The following is a 22,385-nucleotide window of genomic DNA, read 5'->3' on the forward strand; positions in this document are numbered from 1 at the left end:
TCTAGTGTTGAAGTACAAATCTGAGATTGCCCAGAGATTACCAAAAGACCACTGCCACAATTACCAGTTTCCAGCAATTCTTCATCAGTCGATGCCAAAAATACAAGTGCCCATTAAATCACATCGGCAACATGTATGAAATGCTGATAAATTTTGTTATCTCCAGCAACTAAACTGTGGTGTGGAAAGACTCGGAAGAAATTCTAATAAAAATGACAGGAAATGAAAAGACAGGATTCATGGTGGCACTAGCCTGCATGGCCAACAAAACTAAAGTTTAATTTTCAAACATAAACCATGCCAAGTATCAAGTTCCTTGCAGGGGTTTTGTGCATGCCTGTGATGAAGGTTAAATAGTTGGTAATGGTGTGACATTGTGGATCGGTAATGTGTGGGATAGGCATCCTGGTAGCCTGTATAAAGACTGCAGCTTTTTAATTTGGGATGTGTTCAGATCCAATATCAAAAAGTAGGTGCCTGTGAAGAAGTAACATCATTTTGGATTACACGAGTAACCTTTGAATGGTTTGTTGAAACACCCATTCAAAGTTGTGTTCATGACGAGTGGTTGATGGAGAAAAACCCTTTGTGAGAGAAAATATGCACCAGAAAATGCAGAATATTCAATTCAATGCATTTGAATGGAATGATTCTGAAAGAAAAAGCACCACATCTGCCCCAGAGTGGGATCCTTTATAATGATGCCATAGGCAAAATAACCCAATAAATTTAATGAGCTCTGTATCAGATGCCAAGACAATTAATTAATTCAATAATCCATGCCATGTTAATATGAATTATCGGTTTTGTTCTTTCACGTATCAAAATGACGACAAACCATGCCCGGTTTACAGTTTATACTTGATTACGTGAGTCAATCCCCATTTTGTGGAAGGATTTTGGTGGCTTCAAAAGTTGACTTAAATGCCTAATCCACAGTAGTTAATTACATAACATGATTGAATGTGTGACAGTTGTACTTATTCACTGAAATGATTTATGTTACCCAAAACAATTTCCTTTTTGTAAATAGACTAGCCTGAGTGCTTCATTTTCATGCTTTTCACTGTTACAAGTTTGATCTATAACTTCTGACAGAACACTTTTTTAAAGACTTCCCGAAGTAACTCTTATTTGATAATTTGGTATTGAGGTTGACTGGTGATTGAGTACATTGTGATTGTATTTAAATTGATTCTAAGCATCTTTTATTTGGATTCGGACCATTTGTTTAAAGTTTCTGTACATGAGAGAGAGAGATGACCCGTAACATCAATTTGTTCATAATTGAGCAAGATCTTTCCTGGTTTTGTGCGGATTTATTTTGCATTGACGGATTTGTGTGTATGATTCCACATTGTGGAAACATTTATGGAGATACACTTGAAATAATTTGAATACCTTCATTAAATATGACCATTTTGATAAAGTATGTGGAGGGGAATGGTTTCCATCATGAAGGTAGTCTGTAAACAGAGAGCAAAGATTTAGGATAATTGAACAAAGGAAGTTGTTGGCTGGGGTGGTGGGAGCATGTGGTTCAGAGGTTAAGAAAATAATGTTACAATCTTGAATGCATTAATTGAAAGTGGTGGAAACATTCAGTGATATCTTTGAAAGGGAAATTGGATATGTACTAAAAAGGAAAACGAAGAAGCTATTGAATGAAACTAATTGGATAGCTCCGAAAAGAGCCAGCATAGAGACAGTGGACCAAATGGTGGCCTTCTGTGCTGTATGGTTCAATGCCAAATGCTGGATGCAAGCTGTAGCAATTAAAGTTCATTCATGTTTTCTTATTTTGAAATTTCTTATATGAACAAATTAAGTAATTTTGCATTTTTAAAAATATATCAAAGTCCTTCACAACCAATATCTTTTGAAGTATAACCTGTATTATATTGGGATCAGAAAACAACAACAAATTGCAGTTGAACAGACATCAAGAAATGTGTAGTCAGCTGGAGTGAAAGTACTGTTTAGCAAATTCCGAAGTAAATCTTGCAACCAAAAGTCAGTGAACAAAATAACTACCAATTGGAAGAGACTTAAAGGAAGCCAATGAAACTGTACCAAATGTGGGTTTAAAGGCAGTATGTAGACGAGTATTAGAAGCTGTAGATACCACAATGTATTTCATTTACTAATCTTTTTCTAGATCATACTGTTATCCTTTAGAGTTATGTTTCTATTAATGAACATTTGCTGCCAGAATAATGGCTTCCTAATTTATATAGCAATAACCATGGTTGTTTTCTAGATTGCCACCTTTATTCAATACTTTGGTGACAGATATAGTAATCAAGAATCAAGTATTGTGTACCACAATCATTGATCTTTACTGTGGGCATTTTTACTGATTCAGTGACACCATTTTTAATATTGCAGGATTCTGACAACCCTGATCTGAGAGACCGTGGCTACATATACTGGCGTCTACTTTCTACAGATCCAGTAGCAGCAAAGGAGGTTGTATTGGCAGAGAAACCTTTGATTTCAGAAGAAACTGATCTAATTGAACCAACTCTCCTTGATGAATTAATTTGCCACATAGGAACATTGGCCTCTGTGTACCATAAACCACCCAGTGCATTTGTGGAAGGCAGCCGAGGTGTTCAGCACAAAAGACTGCCCCCAAGATCTGGATCGTAAGTGAAAATTCCTGAAGGCACTCCCTAACTTCTCCCCCACAATTTCCTGAGTTCAAGTTGACATTGATTCTCGGAGTATTTGTTTCCACTTTCTCACGTCAGACTGATCTTTGAAGTTTGGTGTCGCCTGGGTCGCCATTTAACCACAGCTTTTTAACGTACGAGACCTATCCAATGAAACAAGCAGCTGTCATATATATATATATATATATGTGTATGTATGTACGTCCGCTGTCTTGTGAAATAAACCCACTTGACATGTAAAATTTGCTTGACTCAATTATGAGTGATAATGAAGAACCTTTAACTGAGAAATTGCAGAACCATTGTGCATAAGCTAAATTATGTGTTCATAAGCAATTTTTCTATTCCAGTCTGTGCATTTTCCTTCAACCGCTGGATTTGCCTAGTACGAATGAAAGAGAGAAACTTTTCTCAAGTGTCTCACTTATTCAAGCGAATGTTTTACATTCCTTCTGACTTTTCTCAAACAACCAACTCGAGGTCAAGAAATTGTGAAGTAGAGAGAGAATGAGCATTATGATCAATATTGGTCATAGATTCGGACTTCTTATCACACTTCCGATATCCACTGCACTCCATCACTGCCTGACTCTGCTTTATCATAGAATCCTATAGTGAAGAAGGAGGCCATTCAGCCTATCGTGTCTGCATCAACCACAATCCCACTCATGCCCTATTTCCATAACTCAATTCATTTACCGTAACTAGTACCCCCTGAAGTTACGGAGTTATCTGAATCCACATAACCGGCACATCTTTGGACTGTGGGAAGAAACCAGAGCACCTGGGGGAATCTATGCAGACATGGGGAGAATGTGCAAACTCCACACAGACAGTGATCCAAACCTGGAATTGAACCCGGGTTCCTGGCACTGTGAGGCCACTGAGTCACCAAGCTGTCCTCCTTCATTGCAGTCAGAATTATTAGGGCTTCTTTTGCCCCCTCTCCTGCTTATGAGGAATGCAGTGGAAATACAAGTTACTAGTTGTACAGAATTGCCAAAAACCTGTAAGTAATTTTATGCCTAATTTCCTGTTGCCTCAGAAATGAAAGTACCGAGAGTCCAGATGTTGCCCCATCAGCTACAGCTCAGCCTGCAGAGCAGCAACCAGCCGTAATACCATCCCAGGGAGATCTCTTGGGTGATCTACTAAATCTAGATCTTGGTCCTCCAGTCAACGTTCCCCCTATCCCCTCATCAACAGTTCAGATGGGAGCCATGGACCTTCTTGGTGGTGGATTGGACAGTTTGGTAGGCAAATAACCATAAGGCTTTAACATTTTAGTTTTCAAGCCTTTTCAGAAATTGTCAGTGTACCTGTCAATTATTAAAATGTTATGCTGATCTGTTTGTTTGTTTGTAGAGCTCTATCAGGATTTTAGCCCCTCTTCTGGAGTGTAACATTTTTATAGGGCTTAAAAACTTTCTTCTAAAATTTCACCTGTCTAGCTGTATTTTCTTCATCAGTATGAAATGAGAATACTTAATATTATTAATCAACTTTCATTCGTTGTTTTGGTGTAATGTTTTGTCTCCTATTTTCCGATGTTGCCTTAACTAATAGTTGCCAATTGCTTGTAAAATGTTGACATTTGGATTTTAACAATTCTATAATGTCAAGCTGCTTTAACAAGTTACTTCAGAAATTCAGCAAATGCACCGAAATATTTTACATTTGACATTGTAGAGTCAACATTGAGTTAATGTTTTATTTTTGGGTTGATATACTTTTAGTAGCTGTAGCTGATGTACGTATACTAATAATGCTGTGTTTTCTTCTTTGAATTTATGCTGTTCCTTTTTTTTCACTCTACTTCTGCTTGCATGTGAATGTCCTTGCGTTGCCTCTGTCTTTGCGTATTCGTGTCTGGAGATGGGCGATGAGACCGAAGGGGTATGATCCTCTGTCCTTTTGGCTGGTGATTTTTGTTTCCAAGTTAAAGTTGCAGGCTAATCATATTTTTATGGATTATGTAATACCTGATCACAGTTCCAATAATTTGGGCTTATTAGTGGAGAAAAAAATCATAATTTTAGACATCGTGGAATAAAATTTAAACTTTCATAATTTTTATTCAGAATTTACTTTTTTCACTGCGGTGTGTAACTAAACTATTTTGTTTTCCTTTTAGCTTGGTGGAGACCTAAGTGGAAGCCCTGCAGTAAGTTGCATATCTACTTCATTAAATGTGAGAAGTAGTGGCTGGAATTCTCCCAAAAAAATTCTAAGTGTCGAATTCGTGTGAAAACTGCAATTCACACTGGTTTTTTCAGTGGTACTTCAGAGAAGAATCTTTCCCACACTGCACTGCAGAGGTCACTAGCGTGTATATCGGTAAAAATCAGTGCATGGGGCCTTTCCTGCTCAGGAGGCCGGCAGCATGGTGCTGAGTGGGCCACTGCACATGCGCCAATCTGTCAGTGCCGAGTTAGCACAGTAGCCCTGCACTACCACCTCCCAATTGCTGGCCACCCCCACATTGCCAAACCCCTCTCCCCCAAGCGGCCTGATTGCTGCTCCCCCACTCCGACCTTTCCAGGGCCATCCCTGACGAACCCAACCCCCCCGCCCGCAAACCCTGATCGCAGGCTTCCTCCACTGATCCTGAGTGCAAACTGGCAGTGGGATTCTGAAGCCACTCCGATTGGCCCATCAGGCCCCACTGTCTTGGCACTTTGCCCCACGCTCGGTGGGCAATGTCACAGTGCCCCCTGGACATTGGCACTTTGCCACTTGGGCAGTGCTGGGGGCCAGGCTGGTACTGCTAAGGTGCCAATACCCATGGGGTATTGATTGCCCCCTCCCCTCACTGCAGGGGGGTTGGGCCACTAGTTCCCTATTAGTGGGGAATTACTGTAATCCCCACTTGAGTGAACCACTGGCAGGGGTTGGGAAATGCTAGTGGGCCCGATGACTTCAGTTCCGGGCTTGCTAATTAAATCTGAATTATATTTAAATGACCAGTTAAATGGTTATGGTGCATCCCCGCCAATTTCCGATGTGGGGTTGACGCCACTGGAAAACTCGATAGGGGCGGGAATGCATGCGCAAATCCACCGATGAGAATCTCCTGGCCTGCTGCGCTTAAAATTAAAGTGGCAGGATGGGAGAATTGCAGCCGGTATGGTACAAGCCCACTTTTATTTTAAAAGAGAGTGAAAATCCACTGACTTCATGCTGTGTGCTTCTGACATACAGCTGGAACGCTTTCCATCTATACACTCACCTAACCACAATTCAAACCAGCTGAACTCTTGTTCAAATTAGCCTCGCTGCTTAACAATTGGACTTTGATTTTAAATGTTTTTTTTTGAAAGGAAAGCCAGGTTAAACTATAACCGATGCAATGTTCCTCATGAAACAGATCATTGTTAATGTGAAGCTGTGCCATAATCTACCAGTTATTCACCTATAATTTGTGAACGTTTATTGCCTTTTTAAAGTAGTACCAGGTAACAGTAAATTGGGCCAATTAATTAGGTCATTGGATTAGAATGCTTTAAAAAAGCCTATGATCCAGTCTGACCAATGCTATAAGGTTGGTTTTAATTGAAAGAAACTTTCTAAATCTGTATGCTGAAATATATTTTTTAAAACTTATTAATTCACTACATTCACACTCAGTCACACTCAGTTTATTTCAGTTTCTGTTTTTAGCAAAGTGTTTTAATTTCTGTCTTTAATATATCAAAAATGTGGCAAATCTAGATTATTTGTATCAATCAACATCAATGACCTATGATTTTATGATGTATGATGTACAAGATGTAACAAACGTATCTTTTGCTTTCCATATAGATTGGTGCTGGCTATGGAACTCCAGCAGTCATGCCAACATCCTTGAATGCACCACTTGGAGGTGGCCTAAGTGACCTGTTTGATCTTGCTGGTGGAATGGGCATGCCATCTGGATCTTACGTGGCACCTAAAACTGTAAGAATCATTTGCTTTTGATGATTTTCCAAGAACAGATTATGCCATCTCCTGACTGCCTGATCTAAGTACCTTGCTGCTTAGAGCAGTTGATGCCTTGCTCCCATGTTCACAACAAGATCCCTATAGCTGGTTGCAAGGAAAACTTCTGTCCAGGCGTGCTCTCTGTTTTTCTTTCATCTGCAGGTAGATGGCACAGCCAGTGGGTTACTTCCCCACTCAGTCTGACTCATATATTGAATGGAGCAGGAATCAAACCAAATTCGTCCTTACTCTGTTGCTATAAGTGTTAGTACTATAACACTCATAATTTAATCCTCTGTTTTATCAATTTGACTCTGTTATAACCTAAATACAAAATAACAGTGTTTAAAGTACATCAATATGCTCCATGATGCTAATAGAGAATTTAAAATCTGGTGAAGCCATTTGGATTAGAGGATATAACAGTTATAATGTAATTGCACAAACTTTGTTTTTGTGACTTGTTAATCTTGTCTTCATATTGCACTAAAGTGAAGGTGTAAAATGATAATTTGACAAGTGCATTCTTGCATTTTGGACAAGTGAAGGGCTTGTTTTCATGCTGTAAACCTGTATGACACTCAAATGGAAGACTGCTGTGCATAGGTTTTAGTATTAGCATGCCTTGTACCAAATATCATTATCGGTTATAGTGCATTCGCACTTCAGTATGTTATTGGTAACAAGAGCTAGGTTTTGTACGGTTGTGCCCCAACCCTCTTTAATTTTCCTTAGATAGTGGCCTAATATTATAGGCTATATGATTTGTAGGGTATCACGACAGGTCCAGTTTTCTTCTCCTCCAGACATTTGCAACTGGTCCTTTTCAGCCGGGAGCACTTGGTTATAACAGTTGGGTTGATTTACTGTGGTTGACTACGTGGGGTATCATTACTGCGATCCAAGGATGTGAATTATGAACAGCACATTTATATGGGATAAACTTCCTTTATTGTAGGCATGCTGTATTCCTCCAGGATGAATTATTATGAGCTATATGATTAACATGGTTATATTGAACTTTCCGTGTATTTTCCTTGATCAACATGAGCAACAGTGGGATTGTAATGCACAGTTGTGCTGTGATACCTTCCTCCCCCCAACTGCTTTGAAAGTTTATCACTTCCAATTTGGTTCATTTGCTGCATGTAATTTTTGACGCTATGGACAGGATTTTCCACCCTTCTTGCCAGTGGGATCTTCCTGCCTCGCTGAAGGTGAATCCTGATGGTGGGGCGAGTGAGCCATGTAAAATCTGCAAGATGTTGGCAGGACCAGAAGATCCCAATGGGGAGCTGCCTCCATTGCTGGAAAACAAATTTCAGGGGGAGCTAGAAAATCCCATTCCAACTAACTTGTTGAAAATAGGTTGATTTTTGATTGCAAGCAATTAGTACATGTATGCTGATTTCTATCACCATTTGATGTTTGTATAACTGCTGTTGAATATTAAAATTCAGTATATCTGACGGTAAAGTTTTTAGTCAATCTAACCATTCTGCCACTTATTTGAATATTTCTGACTGACTTACTAATTAAACATTATTAAGCATGAATTAATATAAATAGAGTAGCTGAAATTAGCCCTATCTTAATTTTGCTGAATTTTCCAAAAACCCAGTCACATTTAGCGTTGCTTGGTTTGTTTCTATCGAAAACTAATTTGTCTTTAACAGAATGCACTGCACAACGTATGTTGTTGCACTCTTACAGAATAACTTCAGGCTTTCTGGAAAACTGGCACACAACACAATTTGAGATTCTTTGAAATTGTAACCTGTTTTTCTTGGAGCACAAGTATTCCATTATGAAACTGTTATAATTCAACAACTTTGTTCCACCAGATTTGGTTGCCTGCTGCAAAAGCCAAAGGGCTTGAAATTTCTGGCACGTTTTCACGCCGCATGGGTCATATCTATATGGATCTCTCTCTGATGAACAAAGCCATGCAAGTAATGACTGACTTTGCAATCCAGTTTAACAGAAATAGGTGAGAATTGAATTCAACTGGTGTTCAAACAGCAGTTTTTAATGCAGGAGATCTTTCTTCAGTATTATCAAGCTTACGTTAAACCCTCCTTTCATTCAAGCCTCTTGTGATGAAAATATCACATTTATGTACTTTCTTCAGACTAGAATATAAATGTAGGTGGTTTAAAAAAAAGTGTTGTGATAATGCAGCATTTCCAATAAATTTATGGTAGAAAATAGATTGCAGTGTGCAATTGTCAAAAGAGCAACATGTATTCTTCCTTTGAAGAAATTATTTTTTTAAGAAAAAATTGTTACGAATACCAGCCTGCGAAACATGCCTTCAATGAATTGGTGGCATTATTTGCTCTATAAACAATCAGGGTGTCTTACTATATTGGGAGTTGACTCTCACTGCCCTGTGTTTACTTGCATATGTGGTGTACCTCTTTGTGGTAAATTGGATGTTTATGCCTTTTGCACATGTACTCTTGCAATCCAGCTGAATGTAGATGGCATTAACACTTGACCAAGTGAGCATTATTACAAACAGTGAAGCTGCTTTCCTTTTCCAGTGAGTGAACGTGCAAAGAAATGATTAAGATCTGATTCACTGTGTTCAATCCCTGTAGTATATTTTCTTGCATTGATTTAAGTAGAGAACAGAGAACATGCCATGTTTCCCTGCATTGGATGACTGCATTAGATGACTCGTCACACTTTTCCAGCAAATCTAATCTCTTTATCTTAGCTTCCCTTTAATAAAGCTTTTATAAATCCCTGAATCTCTTATTTCTGCCCTTGTAGAGATCGAAGGACTTTCCGGCAAAATAATGATGTCCGTTTTTGGTTACCTAGATAATCAGATAAATAGTTTATTGTTTAGTGTTTGGGGAAAACAGCACCTATTCACCACTTTTTTTTAAACTTCTGGAAATATTACTTGCTTAAGTAAAAAAGAATCAGACTGGTAGTTTCTGTAGAAGAAATACTTCCAACATCCAGAAACGTTCCTGTTAAGTGAGAAATAACTGTTAGAAGTCATTATCCATTATTGTGTTGTTAGAATTATTGACCTATTAGTTGTTTATTTTGTAGAAATTATTTGCCCTTCAGTGGAAGAAATCCTTTATGCCTAAGAGCTTTCTGCTCATTTTGCATTATAAGTGGAGATGGAAAGAGCACTTTAAGTAAATATTTGTGATTGTGTCTTCAGAGGCCACCTCTTTGAGAGAGGGCCTAAAGTCACAACTGATCCAATTAAATATCAACATAGTATATACTTCTGAATATCTATACTTTTTTTGTGCTGTAAGTCACTTTATTTATGAATAAATCTAGATGGTTTAAGTTACATAAATATCTCTGCTAAATAGCTGACCAGGTAACATCTTTTCCTGACCCCCTACTAGCTGATATTAATGGTTCCCCTTCTCGGGTACTCTGCACTTTCTTTTCCTACCTTCAGTCCACGTGTTCTTGAGAATTGCTTTCCGTTTCAAACATCCCTTTCCTTTCACATCCTATACATGTAGGTGCATCCGAACTCCATACTTTTCTTTCCTGTAATTCCCTGTTTGAGCTTTTGCAAGTAGGTTTCCTCTCTCACAATGCTGAAACAGTCCTAAACAGTTACAAGTGATGAATCCTGGGATTGTAAATGTGGTGCATCAGTCTTTTTCCTTCTGCCTATCCTTTCTGCAAACATTAACATGGTCAATCACACCATTGTCCTCCAACACCGCTTCCCCAATGTCTCGCTCAGTGGCACTCAGTTATCTGGTTCCACTCGCATCTGATTCTTATTTGACTATATGCAGCTTTGGCTTCTTTCCATGTCCTATACCAACATTTCTGGAGTCCCCAAGGATCCATCCATGGCCACTTGTCCTTCCCTCATCTATATGCTTCACCTTGGTGGCAATTTCCTGTGGCCTTGTGGTCAACTTCCACATGTACTTTGTGTCCAGCTGAAACTCCACTATCTCTATTATTCTACTGTGCTTTTCTATAGGTAGGAAAGAGAGGAGACAGGTTCCTTTGCTGAAACATTAGAGAGACCAAAGATATCACCTTTGTTTCAACTTCCATACCCTGGTCACTGTCCTTGACTTCAATGCAATTTGACAGAGTATGGCATCAAGAAGCCCAGGAAAAACTGCAGTCAGTAGGAAACGGGGGAGAACTCTGCAATAGTGGGAGCCATATCTAGCACAGAGAAAGATAGTTCAGGTTGTTGAAGGTCAATCATCTCAGTTCCAGGATATCACTACTGGTGTTTCTCAAAGTAGTGTTCTAGGCCCAACCATCTTCAGCTGCTTCATCAAAGACCTTTCTTCCATCATATGGTCACAGGTGGGAATGTTTGCTGATGACAATGTTCAGCAGCATTTGCAACTGCTTACATATACAAGCAGTTTATGTGCATGCATGTGCTCTAAGACCTGGACAGTATTCAGATTTGGGTTGATAAGCAAATAATGTTGGCGCAACAAGAGAGAAAGTAGCCATCGCCCCTTTACATTCAATCACACTACTGTCACTGAATCACCCACCATCAACACGGTGTGAGGGTTTAAGTAACCAGAAAGGAAACTGGACCAGCTATGCCAAAACAGTGACTACACGAGCAAGTCAGAGGCTGGGAATTTACCATCTGATTCCCCAAAGCTGACCACCCTCTACAAGGTGCAACTGAGGGGTGTAATGGGAAACACTACACAGCTCATGTGAATGCACTCCAGAAGCTTCACATCGTCCAGGACAAAACAACCCACTTGATTGGCATTCTGTTCACCACTGGTGGCAGTGTGTACTATCTACAATATGCACTGCAATGACTCACCAAAGCCCCATCAGCAGCATCTTCCAGATTCACAACCTCTACCTCCTAGGACAGGGCAGCAGACACACGGGAACACCACCCACCTGCAAGTTTTCCTCACCATCCTGAAGTGGAACTATATCACTATTCCTCCACTGTCATTGAGTCAAAATCCTAGAACTCCCAACAGCATTGCATGGACTGCTGCGATTCAAAAAGGCAGTTTGCTGCCAATTTCTCAAGGGCAATTAGAACAAAGAACAACACAGCACGGGAAACAGGCCCTTCGGCCCAATGAGCCCGAGCCGCCATTTTAACATTGAGTGCACTCCTCTACCCATGACCTTTGTTTACACCTATTGGGGAAGATTGGGGGAAGACTAATTTAGGGACAATTTGTTAGGGACAGTCAGCCTAAGAGCACGTTTTTTGAGATGTGGGAGGAAACGGGAGAAAACCCACGCAATCACAGGGAGAATGTGCAAACTCCTGCAGACACCGGCCCAAATCCATGTATCTGCACAGCAAACAGTGATAGTCACTGAGCTGTCATGTTGCCCGTCAGATGGTCCAGTTTAAGCGTACACTAACGACGTGAAGCACTAGGCAACTCTCAAAGCAACATCCAAGAGCAGCCATCGCACGACCCACCGTGTGTATGCCTCTTGTTGGTCAACAAGGCGGACTGAATCACCTGTGAAGTAAAAGAAGACATCAATAAACATGCAAAACTTTGACAGACATTTATGGAATCCCCAGAAGTGCAGAAATAAAGCAAGTGAGCCATGAAATATTTTGGAAGGTCCATAGGAATCAGTTGATTCCCAGGGACGTCCCAAAGCTCTTGATCTTTATTTAGAAAAGTTTCCTGTATCCCTCCATCTCTAGTCCGTTCGTGTGCCTGTCGAAGTAAGCCTTAAACAACCCCAGCGTGCCTGCCTTCACCACCTTACTTGGCAGTGCATTCCAGGCCCCTACCACCCTCTGTGAAAAACCTCCCTCTAACATTCAAGATATACCTCGCCCCTCTCACTCTACGCCCGTGGCCCCTCGTAATTATTGTATCCAACCTACAAAAAAGCTTACCACCGTTCACTTTATCTATACCCTTCATAATCTTATACACCTCTATTAGATGTCCCCTCATTCTCTGTCTTTCTAAGGAAAACGGCCCCAATTTGCCCAGTCTTTCCTTATAACCCAGTCCTCCCATACCAGGCAGCATCCTGGTAAACCACCTCTGCACTCTCTCCATGGTCTCCACGTCTTTCCGGTAGTAAGGCAACCAGAACTGGACGCAGTACTCCAAATGCAGGCGAACCAACGTTCTGTACAACTGCAACATTAGACGCCAGCTTTTATATTCTATATCCCTCCCTATAACGGCAAGCATACCATAGGCCTTCTTCGTCGCCTTCTCCACCTGTACTGCCACCTTCAAGGACTTGTGTACTTGCACCCCTAGGTCCCTCTGCATTTCTATACTCTTAATAGGCCTACCATTTATCGTGTAACTCCCCCCTACATTCTTCCAAAATGCATCACCTCGCATTTATCTGGATTAAATTCCATCTGCCATTTTTCTGCCCAATGTACCAGCCTATCTATATCCCGCTGTATTGCCTGACACTGCTCCTCGCTATCAACAAGTCCAGCCATCTTCGTATCATCTGCAAACTTGCTGATCATACCACTTACTCCCTCTTCCAAGTCATTTTATGTATATTACAAATAAGAGGTCCCAGTACTGAGCCCTGCGGCACACCAATAGTAACAGACATCCAGCTAGAAAAGGACCCTTCCACTACTACTGTCTCCTATTACCAAGCCAGTTCTCAATCCATCTAGACAGCTGTCCTTGTATCCCATGAGCCTTGACCTTTTCCACCAACCTACCATGAGGGACTTTGTAAAACGCCTTACTGAAATCCATGTAGACAACATCCACGGCTCGTCCTTCGTCGACTGTTTTTGTCACCTCCTCAAATTCTACCAGATTCGTAAGGCACGACTTCCCCTTAACAAATCCATGCTGCCTATCACTAATCAAATTGCCACACTCTAAATGCTTATACATCCTTTCCAACAACTTCCCTACCACTGACATCCGACTCACCGGCCTATAATTACCCGGGTTATCCCTACTACCCTTTTTAAACAACAATACCACATTTGCTATCCTCCAGTCGTCTAGGACCTCACCTGTGTCCAAAGAAGAGACAAAGATTTGCGTTAGAGGCCCAGCAATTTCATCCCTCGTCTCCCTAAGCAGCCTAGGATAAATGCCATCAGGCGCCGGAGATTTTTCCATTTTAATACTACCTAAAAACCCTAAAACTTCCTCCCTCATGATATTCCCTCTAATGGGTCTACAACTCCCTCCAAGACAGTACCTGATGCAAAGTATTCATTCAGGATCTCCCCCATTCCCTCAGATTCTAGGCATAGTTCGCCTCCTCTGTCCCTAAGAGGACCAATTTTTCCTCTAACCACCCTTTTATTCCTGACATAGGAGTAAAATGCTTTTGGATTTTCCTTAATCCTGTCTGCCAAGACCATTTCGTGCCCCCTTTTCGCCCTTCTAACTCCCCGTTTAAGCTCTCTCCTACTCTCTGTATTGCTCCAATGCTCTCTCTGTTCCCAGTTGCTTAGACCTAACATACGCCTCTCTTTACCTCCTGACCAAGTCCTCAATCTCCCTAGTTATCCACGGCTCCCTGATCCTACCTTTCCCATCCCTCCTCTTAACCGGCACATGTTTTTCTTGTACCCATTTCAGCTGTCCCTTTAAAAGACTCCCACAAAACGTGGACTTGCCCTCAAACAACCTCTCCCAATCAGTCCTGCCTAATCCGGCTGTATCTAGCCTTCCCCCAATTTAGCACCCTCCCCTTCGGACAGTGCTCACTTTTTTCCATTAGTATCCTGAAGTAGACTGAATTGTGGTCACTGTTTGCCACGTTCCCCTACTGCAACCTCGATCACCTGACCAGGCTCCTTTCCCAGAATTAAATCCAGTGCAGCCCCCTCTCTAGTCGGGCTAGCTACACACTGCTCCAAAGACCCTTCCAGTACACATTTTACAAATTCCTCCCTGTCTGGACCCCAGCCCTAGGCATCTTCCAATCCACCCCAGAGAGATTAGGGATGGGGAATAAATGATAACCAGTGACACCTGCATCTCGTGAAAGATTAAATTTTTAAGAAGCTAATATTTTGAGTCAATGATGATCGTTTGTCAGAATTTTTTAAAACTCCTATGGCCCTCCAACCGCCAACTCCTTGAGCCAAGACTGCAGACTGGGAATTGAACCTTTCCTTTCAGGTTTGTGCCTCGCAGAACACTCTCCACTCTGGTGGATGATGGGTATCTTGCTCTCAGAACAGTTGCACATTTTCTGGCCTCAGCAAATACAAATAATCAAGATTAAGATCCTCCTTCAGTTGCTTTCTGAGGGCCAATCTCTCAGCTTTTGATTTTGCCCGTTTGCTGGTGGAGTTATCCTTTGTAGACAAATTTCAAATTAGAAAACCAAAGTTCAGGTGAATAATATAATGGTCTAGTTCAGTAATATCATAGCCCAATCAGGAAGAAAATCTTTACCTTTACAAATGAATCAGTCAGCATGATTTAATCATCCTGAAGTACTTAGATACAATTTAAAGATATTGTTTACCACCATTGTTGTTCATCGCTTCAAGTGGCTAATGGAAGGTTACCCATAAAGTGTTTGCGGGTTTCAGCAGTCTCTGATGATGATTCCTTCTATACTTGACAAATGTATGATATTTCAAACCTCTGAGAAGTTGACTGAAGAGACTGTGTAATGAGTTAATCCTTTGGCACATGTCAGATTTTCTGCAGCTAGGGAAAGCTCAATGTAAACTACTAAGATCATTTCAGGAGTGTTTGTTTGTGGAAGCTTGTGCCTTTACTGCTTTTTTCCATGGCTAATTATTTTCTACCTTTTTGTCCATTTTATCAACATTCATCTTCCCCCACAAGCTGTTCATATGGAATTACAATTATTTTTTACATAGCAAATTGTCGTGACCTGGAATTCACAATGAATGGAGTGATGGAAGTCGATTCAAAAGGAGAATTATATGAGTTCTTGAAGAGAAAATAATTAAGGGGTATGGGAAAGAGCAGTTGGGATGAATCGGATAGCTCTTGCAAATAACCAGTACAGGCATGATGGGCTAAACAACCTCCTTCTGTACTGTATCATTCTACACTTCCATAGATGTATGAAAGATATGTACTTGCAAGCTGTGTTATGCCAATAGTTTTAAGTTCACATCAAACCACTGACGGGCAGCAGAAAGTCATTATACTTCATTCTTCAGTGACTTTATATTTTCTTTGTTTCATAGCTTTGGCATGGCGCCAGCTGCTCCCTTACAGGTCAATGCCCCGCTTGCTCCTAACCAGACAATTGAAGCTTCCCTTCCTCTGAACACAGTTGGCCCAGTTATGAAGATGGACCCCCTCACCAACTTACAGGTCTGAGTTAAACAGCAGCTAAATCACTCCCTTACCCTTCCTCTCTCTTGTTTACATGTAACCTGCATTATTTCAGTAAGAATGGAAAGGGATAGTTTTGGCTTGTGTAATGAGGTCAAATTGATTGTGTAAGTATTGGAACATTGAACTAATGCAAGCAAAATAGTAATTTTGGTGAGGTCATTATGCCAGCAAAAGTTAAGATTACAGGTGAGAGAACAATTCGTGGAGTTTGTCTTCAGTGGCTCCCATATATAGTCGAATAGCTGTGCAACCCCATTAATGTTAGTTTGCACATTTCTTCTCTGTAAAATATTATTAAATAATTTAATTTGGAATGGAAGGGAGAAGACACTTTACAATCATAAATACTAGCTTTGAAATAACATTACTTAGGTTTTGAGGACTACTCATAACGGTTGACTGTTTGTTAAAGAGGTACTTTTAGTAAATGATAGTTTGATTCTCCAAAACATTTTGAAAGCAATGCTTAAGTTGATTACTAAACAGATTGAATTGACTCTGGGTGCTAATGATGTGGCCACCAGCCATAATTTATGCTTGGAGCTATTGTCAAGCATTTAGCGCTTGTATCTGTTATGATTTTAAAAATCGTATTTATCTGTATTTTTAACGTAGTACATTTGCCTGGATCACAGGGTTATACAGTGACTTCAGTACAACCCATACAATTGCCAACTTCTACAAATATTAAATGCGAAATCACTTGTCAGATTCACTTACTGTCTGTGTGAGGATCGTAGATAGAGAAAAACACAAACAAAATCCAAATTATTTGTGATATGCCTCTGTCCTGCTTAAGGATCACTTTTTAGCATGTCTGGTTAATCTAGAGTTTTTGAGGAAGTTTGAACTTGAAAGTTATATATGGTTTCACTGAATGATGAACTATTCGTTGTAGTGTTGCCTAATAGCAAGCTCTGTACAGCTGCTTCTCTTACGACAATATAGCATTTTAAATGTTTCTGAATTATTGTTATATTCACTGAAGGGTTTGTTGCACCGTCTTGGTGAATCTGTACCCTTGTCCTCCTGTACTAGGTGTAAACTGAATGGAAGACAAGAAAGGACCCAGAAATCTAAGCCCATGCAGTAGACATTGGGTCAGATTTAGCTGTTGCAAGGTATCTAACAGCGTCTACCATTAGACTTGTCCTCGTGCAAATAGATTTAATTTTTTTTGCATGGCAAGTCACAGCGTAAGCTGATAACAGTGAAGTGAGGGAAACCAGGCTTTTAAAGTCTGAGCGATCAAGAAAAGCTCCTGTGTCTCAACGACCAATCACATTGAAGGATTGTGGGAAAACGACACACATACTGAGACGGAAGTATAAATTAGAAGTTTAAGTTTTATGTATTAGCATCACAAGTAGGCTTACATTAACACTGCAATGGCGTTACTGTGGAAGTCCTCTAGTCACACTCCAGCACCTTTTTTGATATACTGAGGGAGAATTTAGCATGGCCAATGCATTTAACAAGCACATCTGACTGTGGGAGGAAACCGGAGCACCCAGAGGAAATCCATGCAGACAGAGTGTGCAGACTCCACACAGACAGTAACCCAAGCCAGAAATCTAACCTGGGTCCCTGGTGCCGTGATATTGTAGTGCTAACCACTGCTGCCCAGTCAGTGGGTAAATTCACTGTCAGAACAGGTAAATTAAGAAAAATATAGAGGGGAAAAAAGATTGGATTAAGAGAGACAAGGAAGTTTAATTTTTCAAATTTGAAATGCTTAAACCTATTAATACCTAAAGGGATGAAACCTCATACTTTATCATTTTCAGTGAGTGAAATTTGTTGACAGTAACTAGCACTTCTCCCCCTGGTGCTTGCACACAAATTGGCCAGGCTTAACTTTCCATGACTAGTTTAGTTCAGATATACTTTGCAAATAGAGCAGCTTCATCCTCCTAAAGCTCAAGGGTAAGACAGACATTGAGTGAAATGACGCTTCTGTGAAGTTAACAACAGAGCAGCAGACTTGGACAGCATCCTTTGGATATTCTACCCCTTGTCTGAATTGCTGCACCCATTTGTGTATAAATAGCGACAAGCACTATAAGCATTACTGTTGTATTGACAGCAAAATCTGACCCATAATAACCTCATTATCTTTGCAATTCTCAGTAATGCTACTTCCAAGCAAGGCAAAACGGTATTCTATTCGACTCTCGTGCAAGCAGTATGAGGCTGCAGTTTCCTACAATGGAACATTATCCAAATTGTGTAAACCAATTACCACTGCAAATAAAATGAAAAGACCTTTGCTTGTAGTGCTTATTTTCCATTCCATCCAAGCTACTCTAAAATTAAAGCTTTATACTTAATGAAAAACCACATTTCAATACAAGTTTCTATGACAAAATTTTAATATAAAACTAATATATTTAGAATTCTTTTTGTAGAATTGTTGTAATTCAACGCAAATTATTAGAATCTGCTGCATGCAGCTTTTGGAGAAATAATTTTTGAAGAAAAAAATAGTGCCTGAGCTTATGCATAGTGAAATATTTATGAACAGCCAGCATTAGTGGATATTCAACAGTTCCAGCACAATCTTGATGTTAATCATTCTGAATGGTGTCTTAAATGCTTTTTATTTTAAATAATTGCATAACCATGCTTTGCAAATATATAGTGTAGCATTTCTCTACAAAAGGAATAAATGATACAGGAAAATCACCACCATTCATAGGACTTTAATTACCAGAAGTCTAACTTTTACTTTTGTCAACAGGTTGCAGTAAAGAACAACATTGATGTCTTCTACTTCAGTTGCCTGTATCCAATTAACATATTGTTTGTGGAAGATGGAAAGATGGGTGAGTGTTTTCAATAATCCTATGACAGCTGGTCAGGGTGATTGAAAGAGGGTTTTAATTACCAGTAGCAAGCATTACAAAGATCTGAAGGTGAAACAAAACATTGTTTACTTGGGATGGTATAAATGATATTCTATGTGCTGTATCTGATATGTGGAAGCTGATTTGAACGTATTACTAGTTCTGAATTGTTGCACGTTTGTGCCTTTTTTGGTTTTTGATTTAATTTATTATTGTCACATGTATTGGTACACAGCGAAAAGTATTGTCTTGCATGCTGTACAGCGAAAGCATACTATTCATAGAGTATATAGGGGAGAAAGAAAGGAGAGGATGCAGAATGTCGTGTTAGTCATAGCTAGGGAGCGGAGAAAGGTCAACTTCAAATAAGGTAGGTTCATTCAAAACTCTGATGGCAGCAGGGAAGAAACTGTTCTTGAGTCGGTTTGTATGTGATCTCAGACTTAAGTCTTTTTTCCGACGGAAGAAGTTGGAAATGTGTTTGGGATCCATGGCATCCTTGATTATGCTGGCTGCTTTTCTGAGGCAGCGGGAAATATAGACATTCAGTGGATGGGAAGCCGGTTTGCGTGATGGACTAGGCTTTGATCACAGCCATTTGTAGTTCGGTCAGAGCAGGAGCCATACAAAACTGATAGAACCGAAAAGGATGTTTTCTATGGTGCACCTGTAAAAATTGGTGAGAGTTGAAGTTGTTGATAACTTGTAATGTTTATTATCGCACAGATGAACTACAACCAAGATAGATGTGGATAGACCTCTAATATCTCTAATTGTTTAGATGGACTTTAGTAATTGGTGATGCAATATAATAGTAGCTAAATAGAACCTTTTCAGGGTAGAAGATCAGCATGATTTTGTTGAATGGCACAGCAGGCTTGAGGACACTAATAGCTTATTTCAACTCCTGTTTCTTACGTTCTTATAAAAAGTAAACTGTTAATTAGTGCTGAACTATCTTTATCTTGGGGTGTGCCACCTCTGATTTAGACAAATGCCATGCATTGGTACTAAATCCTTCCATAGCACTCGTGCCCATTCTTCATATGACCTTGGCAAGCTGTTTACAAGTCAAGCTTGATCATGATCTCATCCGACTTCTAAGTGAGCTTTCACAATGCACGTCTCAATGTAATTTCAGGGAGGATGCTGCCATGTACTCATTAGATCAGTGCTGACCAAAGTTTGTCCTGATCCCCAAAGCAATTGCAAGGATGAGTAGAACTCCTGGAGAGTTTGGGAGGGTTATGGGGGAAGGTGGGAGAAAGCTGGGAGGGGTGGGGTGCAGGGGGTTGGTGCAGAGCTGAGGACTGAGTGTTGGGATGGTGTTGGTGGCATTTTGCAGACCCTGGAGGCAATGATCAAGCCTCAGAACTGATTTCATTGGACAATTCTAGCGGACCAGGGCAAGAAATAAATCAGGCACATGCATATCAAGATATGTCAGAGCCAATTCCAGGGCTGTCCCCTCCCGAGTCCTTGTTCCACAGTCACCGTTGCTGCCAAGAAGGCACAGGACCTCAATTGCTAATCACAGCCCCCAATATGGAAACCACTGAGTTAGAATGAATAACAAACAGAATTTTTTTGATAACCTTTAGATGCGATTCAAGTCCTGTATAACTTGTATCACCCATTTATTTCCTGTGCAGATCGACAGATCTTTCTGGCAACCTGGAAAGACATTCCAAATGAAAATGAAGTACAATTCCAAATCAAAGACTGCCACCTTAACGCAGGTAAAATGTGTTTTTCTTTATTATTTTAGAAATATATCAGGCACTAGGCATCTTTCAATTACATAATTAAATTATAACTGGTTTGTGACTAGCATTGTCTTCACAATAGCATCAGTTTATGCTGTATATTTGAGTGTTGCCATCCATTTGAAAAATAACATGAAAGATGGATGCAGAGTTTGCACAATTAGTGGACCTGCCAGATTGGAGACCTGAACCATAACTTCTCTTTCAGAAGCAACGCAATTTCAAGTGCACTTGAAGCAGGTTTCTTGCTTGTGTCTAAAGCTCCCTGATTTAACTCAGCAGCCTTTTAATGGAATGGGTGTTCAAATCCAGGTATTTAAATGACTGCAGCTTTGACATAGCATTCACCTCTCCTGATTCATAAATAAGGGGTTAGGCATAGTTGCATTTCTGCACATTGGTTTGTGAAAGCGTTATACCATTTTTACTGATAAGTCATACAGACTTGAAACGTTAACTCTGTTTCTCTCTCTACTGATGCTGCCAGACTTGCTGAATATTTCCAGCATTTTATTTGTTTCAGATTTCAATCATCCACAGTATTTTGCTTTATAATTATGTTAATGTTCTTTTGCACAACCTTAAGCAACTGATGAATACTTTAATCTGTAGACTTGCATTAATAACACTTAAAAATCATCATTGATTGTTTCGGCCAGTTGTATTTCCTGAAGTGAATTGTACTTCCTAGTATTGATATGTGCTGCAGGGAATGCTTTTCCTTTCATGATCTTAGATAACACTTTCTGAATTTGAAACTTGAGATCTTGATTTGTTCATTCCTCTTAACCGAGGTTATTTGAAGCCATCAATTTTAATCTGTAAAATTAAATTAAAAGAACAACATTTAATTTTGAAAACGATCTAATAACAAAGGGCCAAACAGATGTCAAAGTCAACTCCACTTTCTTTCCTTACAGATGCTGCCAGACCTGCTTAGTTTCTCCAGCATCCTTTATTCTTGTTTCAGATTCCATCATCTGCAATATTTTGTTTATTTTAGTAATTATTCAAACTTGACTTGTTTACATCCATTGAATTTAAGTAGCTGTCTTTTTAAAATCAGATCTAAATATATTTCCAGCTTTTGCAAGAGTGGAAATCTCAATGTGCTGGAACTTTAGTGGTGTGTTGGAAGGAGTCTGTGTGGAATTTGCACATTCTCCCGACGTCTGTGTGGGTTTCCTCCGGGTGCTTCAGTTTCCCCCCACAGTCTAGAGGTGTGCGAGTTAGGTTAATTGGCCATGCTAAATTGACCCTAGTGTCAGGGGATTAGCAGCGTTATTATGTGGGGTTATGGGTCTGGGGTCTGGGTGGGATTGTGGTCGGTGCAGACTCGATAGGCTGAATGGCCGCCTCCTGTAACGTAGGGATTCAATGATTTGATATCATTGAAGCAAAGTAGCTCAGCTGTAGTAGCACACGGCTGCTGAAATTCAGCTGTGTTTTAATCTTTGCTATATTCTGGGAAGCATCATGCCCTGATCTGTCAATTGTATTTAAAGTTTCCTTTAAATAAATTGTCATTGGTCAAAATGAAAGAATTTTTTTTAGAAGCAATAATGTTAAAAGATGGCTTTTCCTTAATCGGGAAAGCCCTGGACATGATCTTTATGCTGTGCTGTCCATTGCACATAAAATATAATTAAAATGAATGTATGTGGAAGGTTGATTACCATATCACAAATTTCTGATTTGTTTTAAATTGGTGAAATGAAATTTTTGTTGCTTAAATTAGTAACATTCACTAAATAACATAGTCTTGATAGATTTAAACAGATTATGAAATTCATTGGCACCAAAGGCTTATGA

At 39.9% G+C, this 22,385-nt stretch overlaps 1 protein-coding gene across 3 annotated transcripts in view; it reads left to right on the forward strand.

Annotated features, from left to right (window-relative positions):
- The window catches only part of ap1b1 (adaptor related protein complex 1 subunit beta 1), a 67,805-nt gene that overhangs the window by 39,737 nt on the left and 5,683 nt on the right, over nucleotides 1-22,385 (forward strand). For 2 of the 3 annotated variants that reach the window (XM_080208220.1, XM_080208219.1), the window contains 9 exons: nucleotides 2,389-2,648; nucleotides 3,721-3,928; nucleotides 4,551-4,571; nucleotides 4,810-4,839; nucleotides 6,477-6,611; nucleotides 8,480-8,625; nucleotides 15,808-15,937; nucleotides 18,702-18,786; nucleotides 20,460-20,546. In XM_080208220.1, coding sequence (XP_080064346.1) covers nucleotides 2,389-2,648; nucleotides 3,721-3,928; nucleotides 4,551-4,571; nucleotides 4,810-4,839; nucleotides 6,477-6,611; nucleotides 8,480-8,625; nucleotides 15,808-15,937; nucleotides 18,702-18,786; nucleotides 20,460-20,546 — 1,102 coding nt within the window. The remainder of the gene's footprint in view (nucleotides 1-2,388; nucleotides 2,649-3,720; nucleotides 3,929-4,550; nucleotides 4,572-4,809; nucleotides 4,840-6,476; nucleotides 6,612-8,479; nucleotides 8,626-15,807; nucleotides 15,938-18,701; nucleotides 18,787-20,459; nucleotides 20,547-22,385) is intronic. The other variant, XM_080208218.1, reaches the window with a different exon arrangement.

This window comes from Carcharhinus amblyrhynchos, chromosome 20 (genome assembly GCF_965287045.1).
Source record: "Carcharhinus amblyrhynchos chromosome 20, sCarAmb.v2.hapA, whole genome shotgun sequence".
In the NCBI taxonomy this organism is placed as follows: domain Eukaryota; kingdom Metazoa; phylum Chordata; class Chondrichthyes; order Carcharhiniformes; family Carcharhinidae; genus Carcharhinus; species Carcharhinus amblyrhynchos.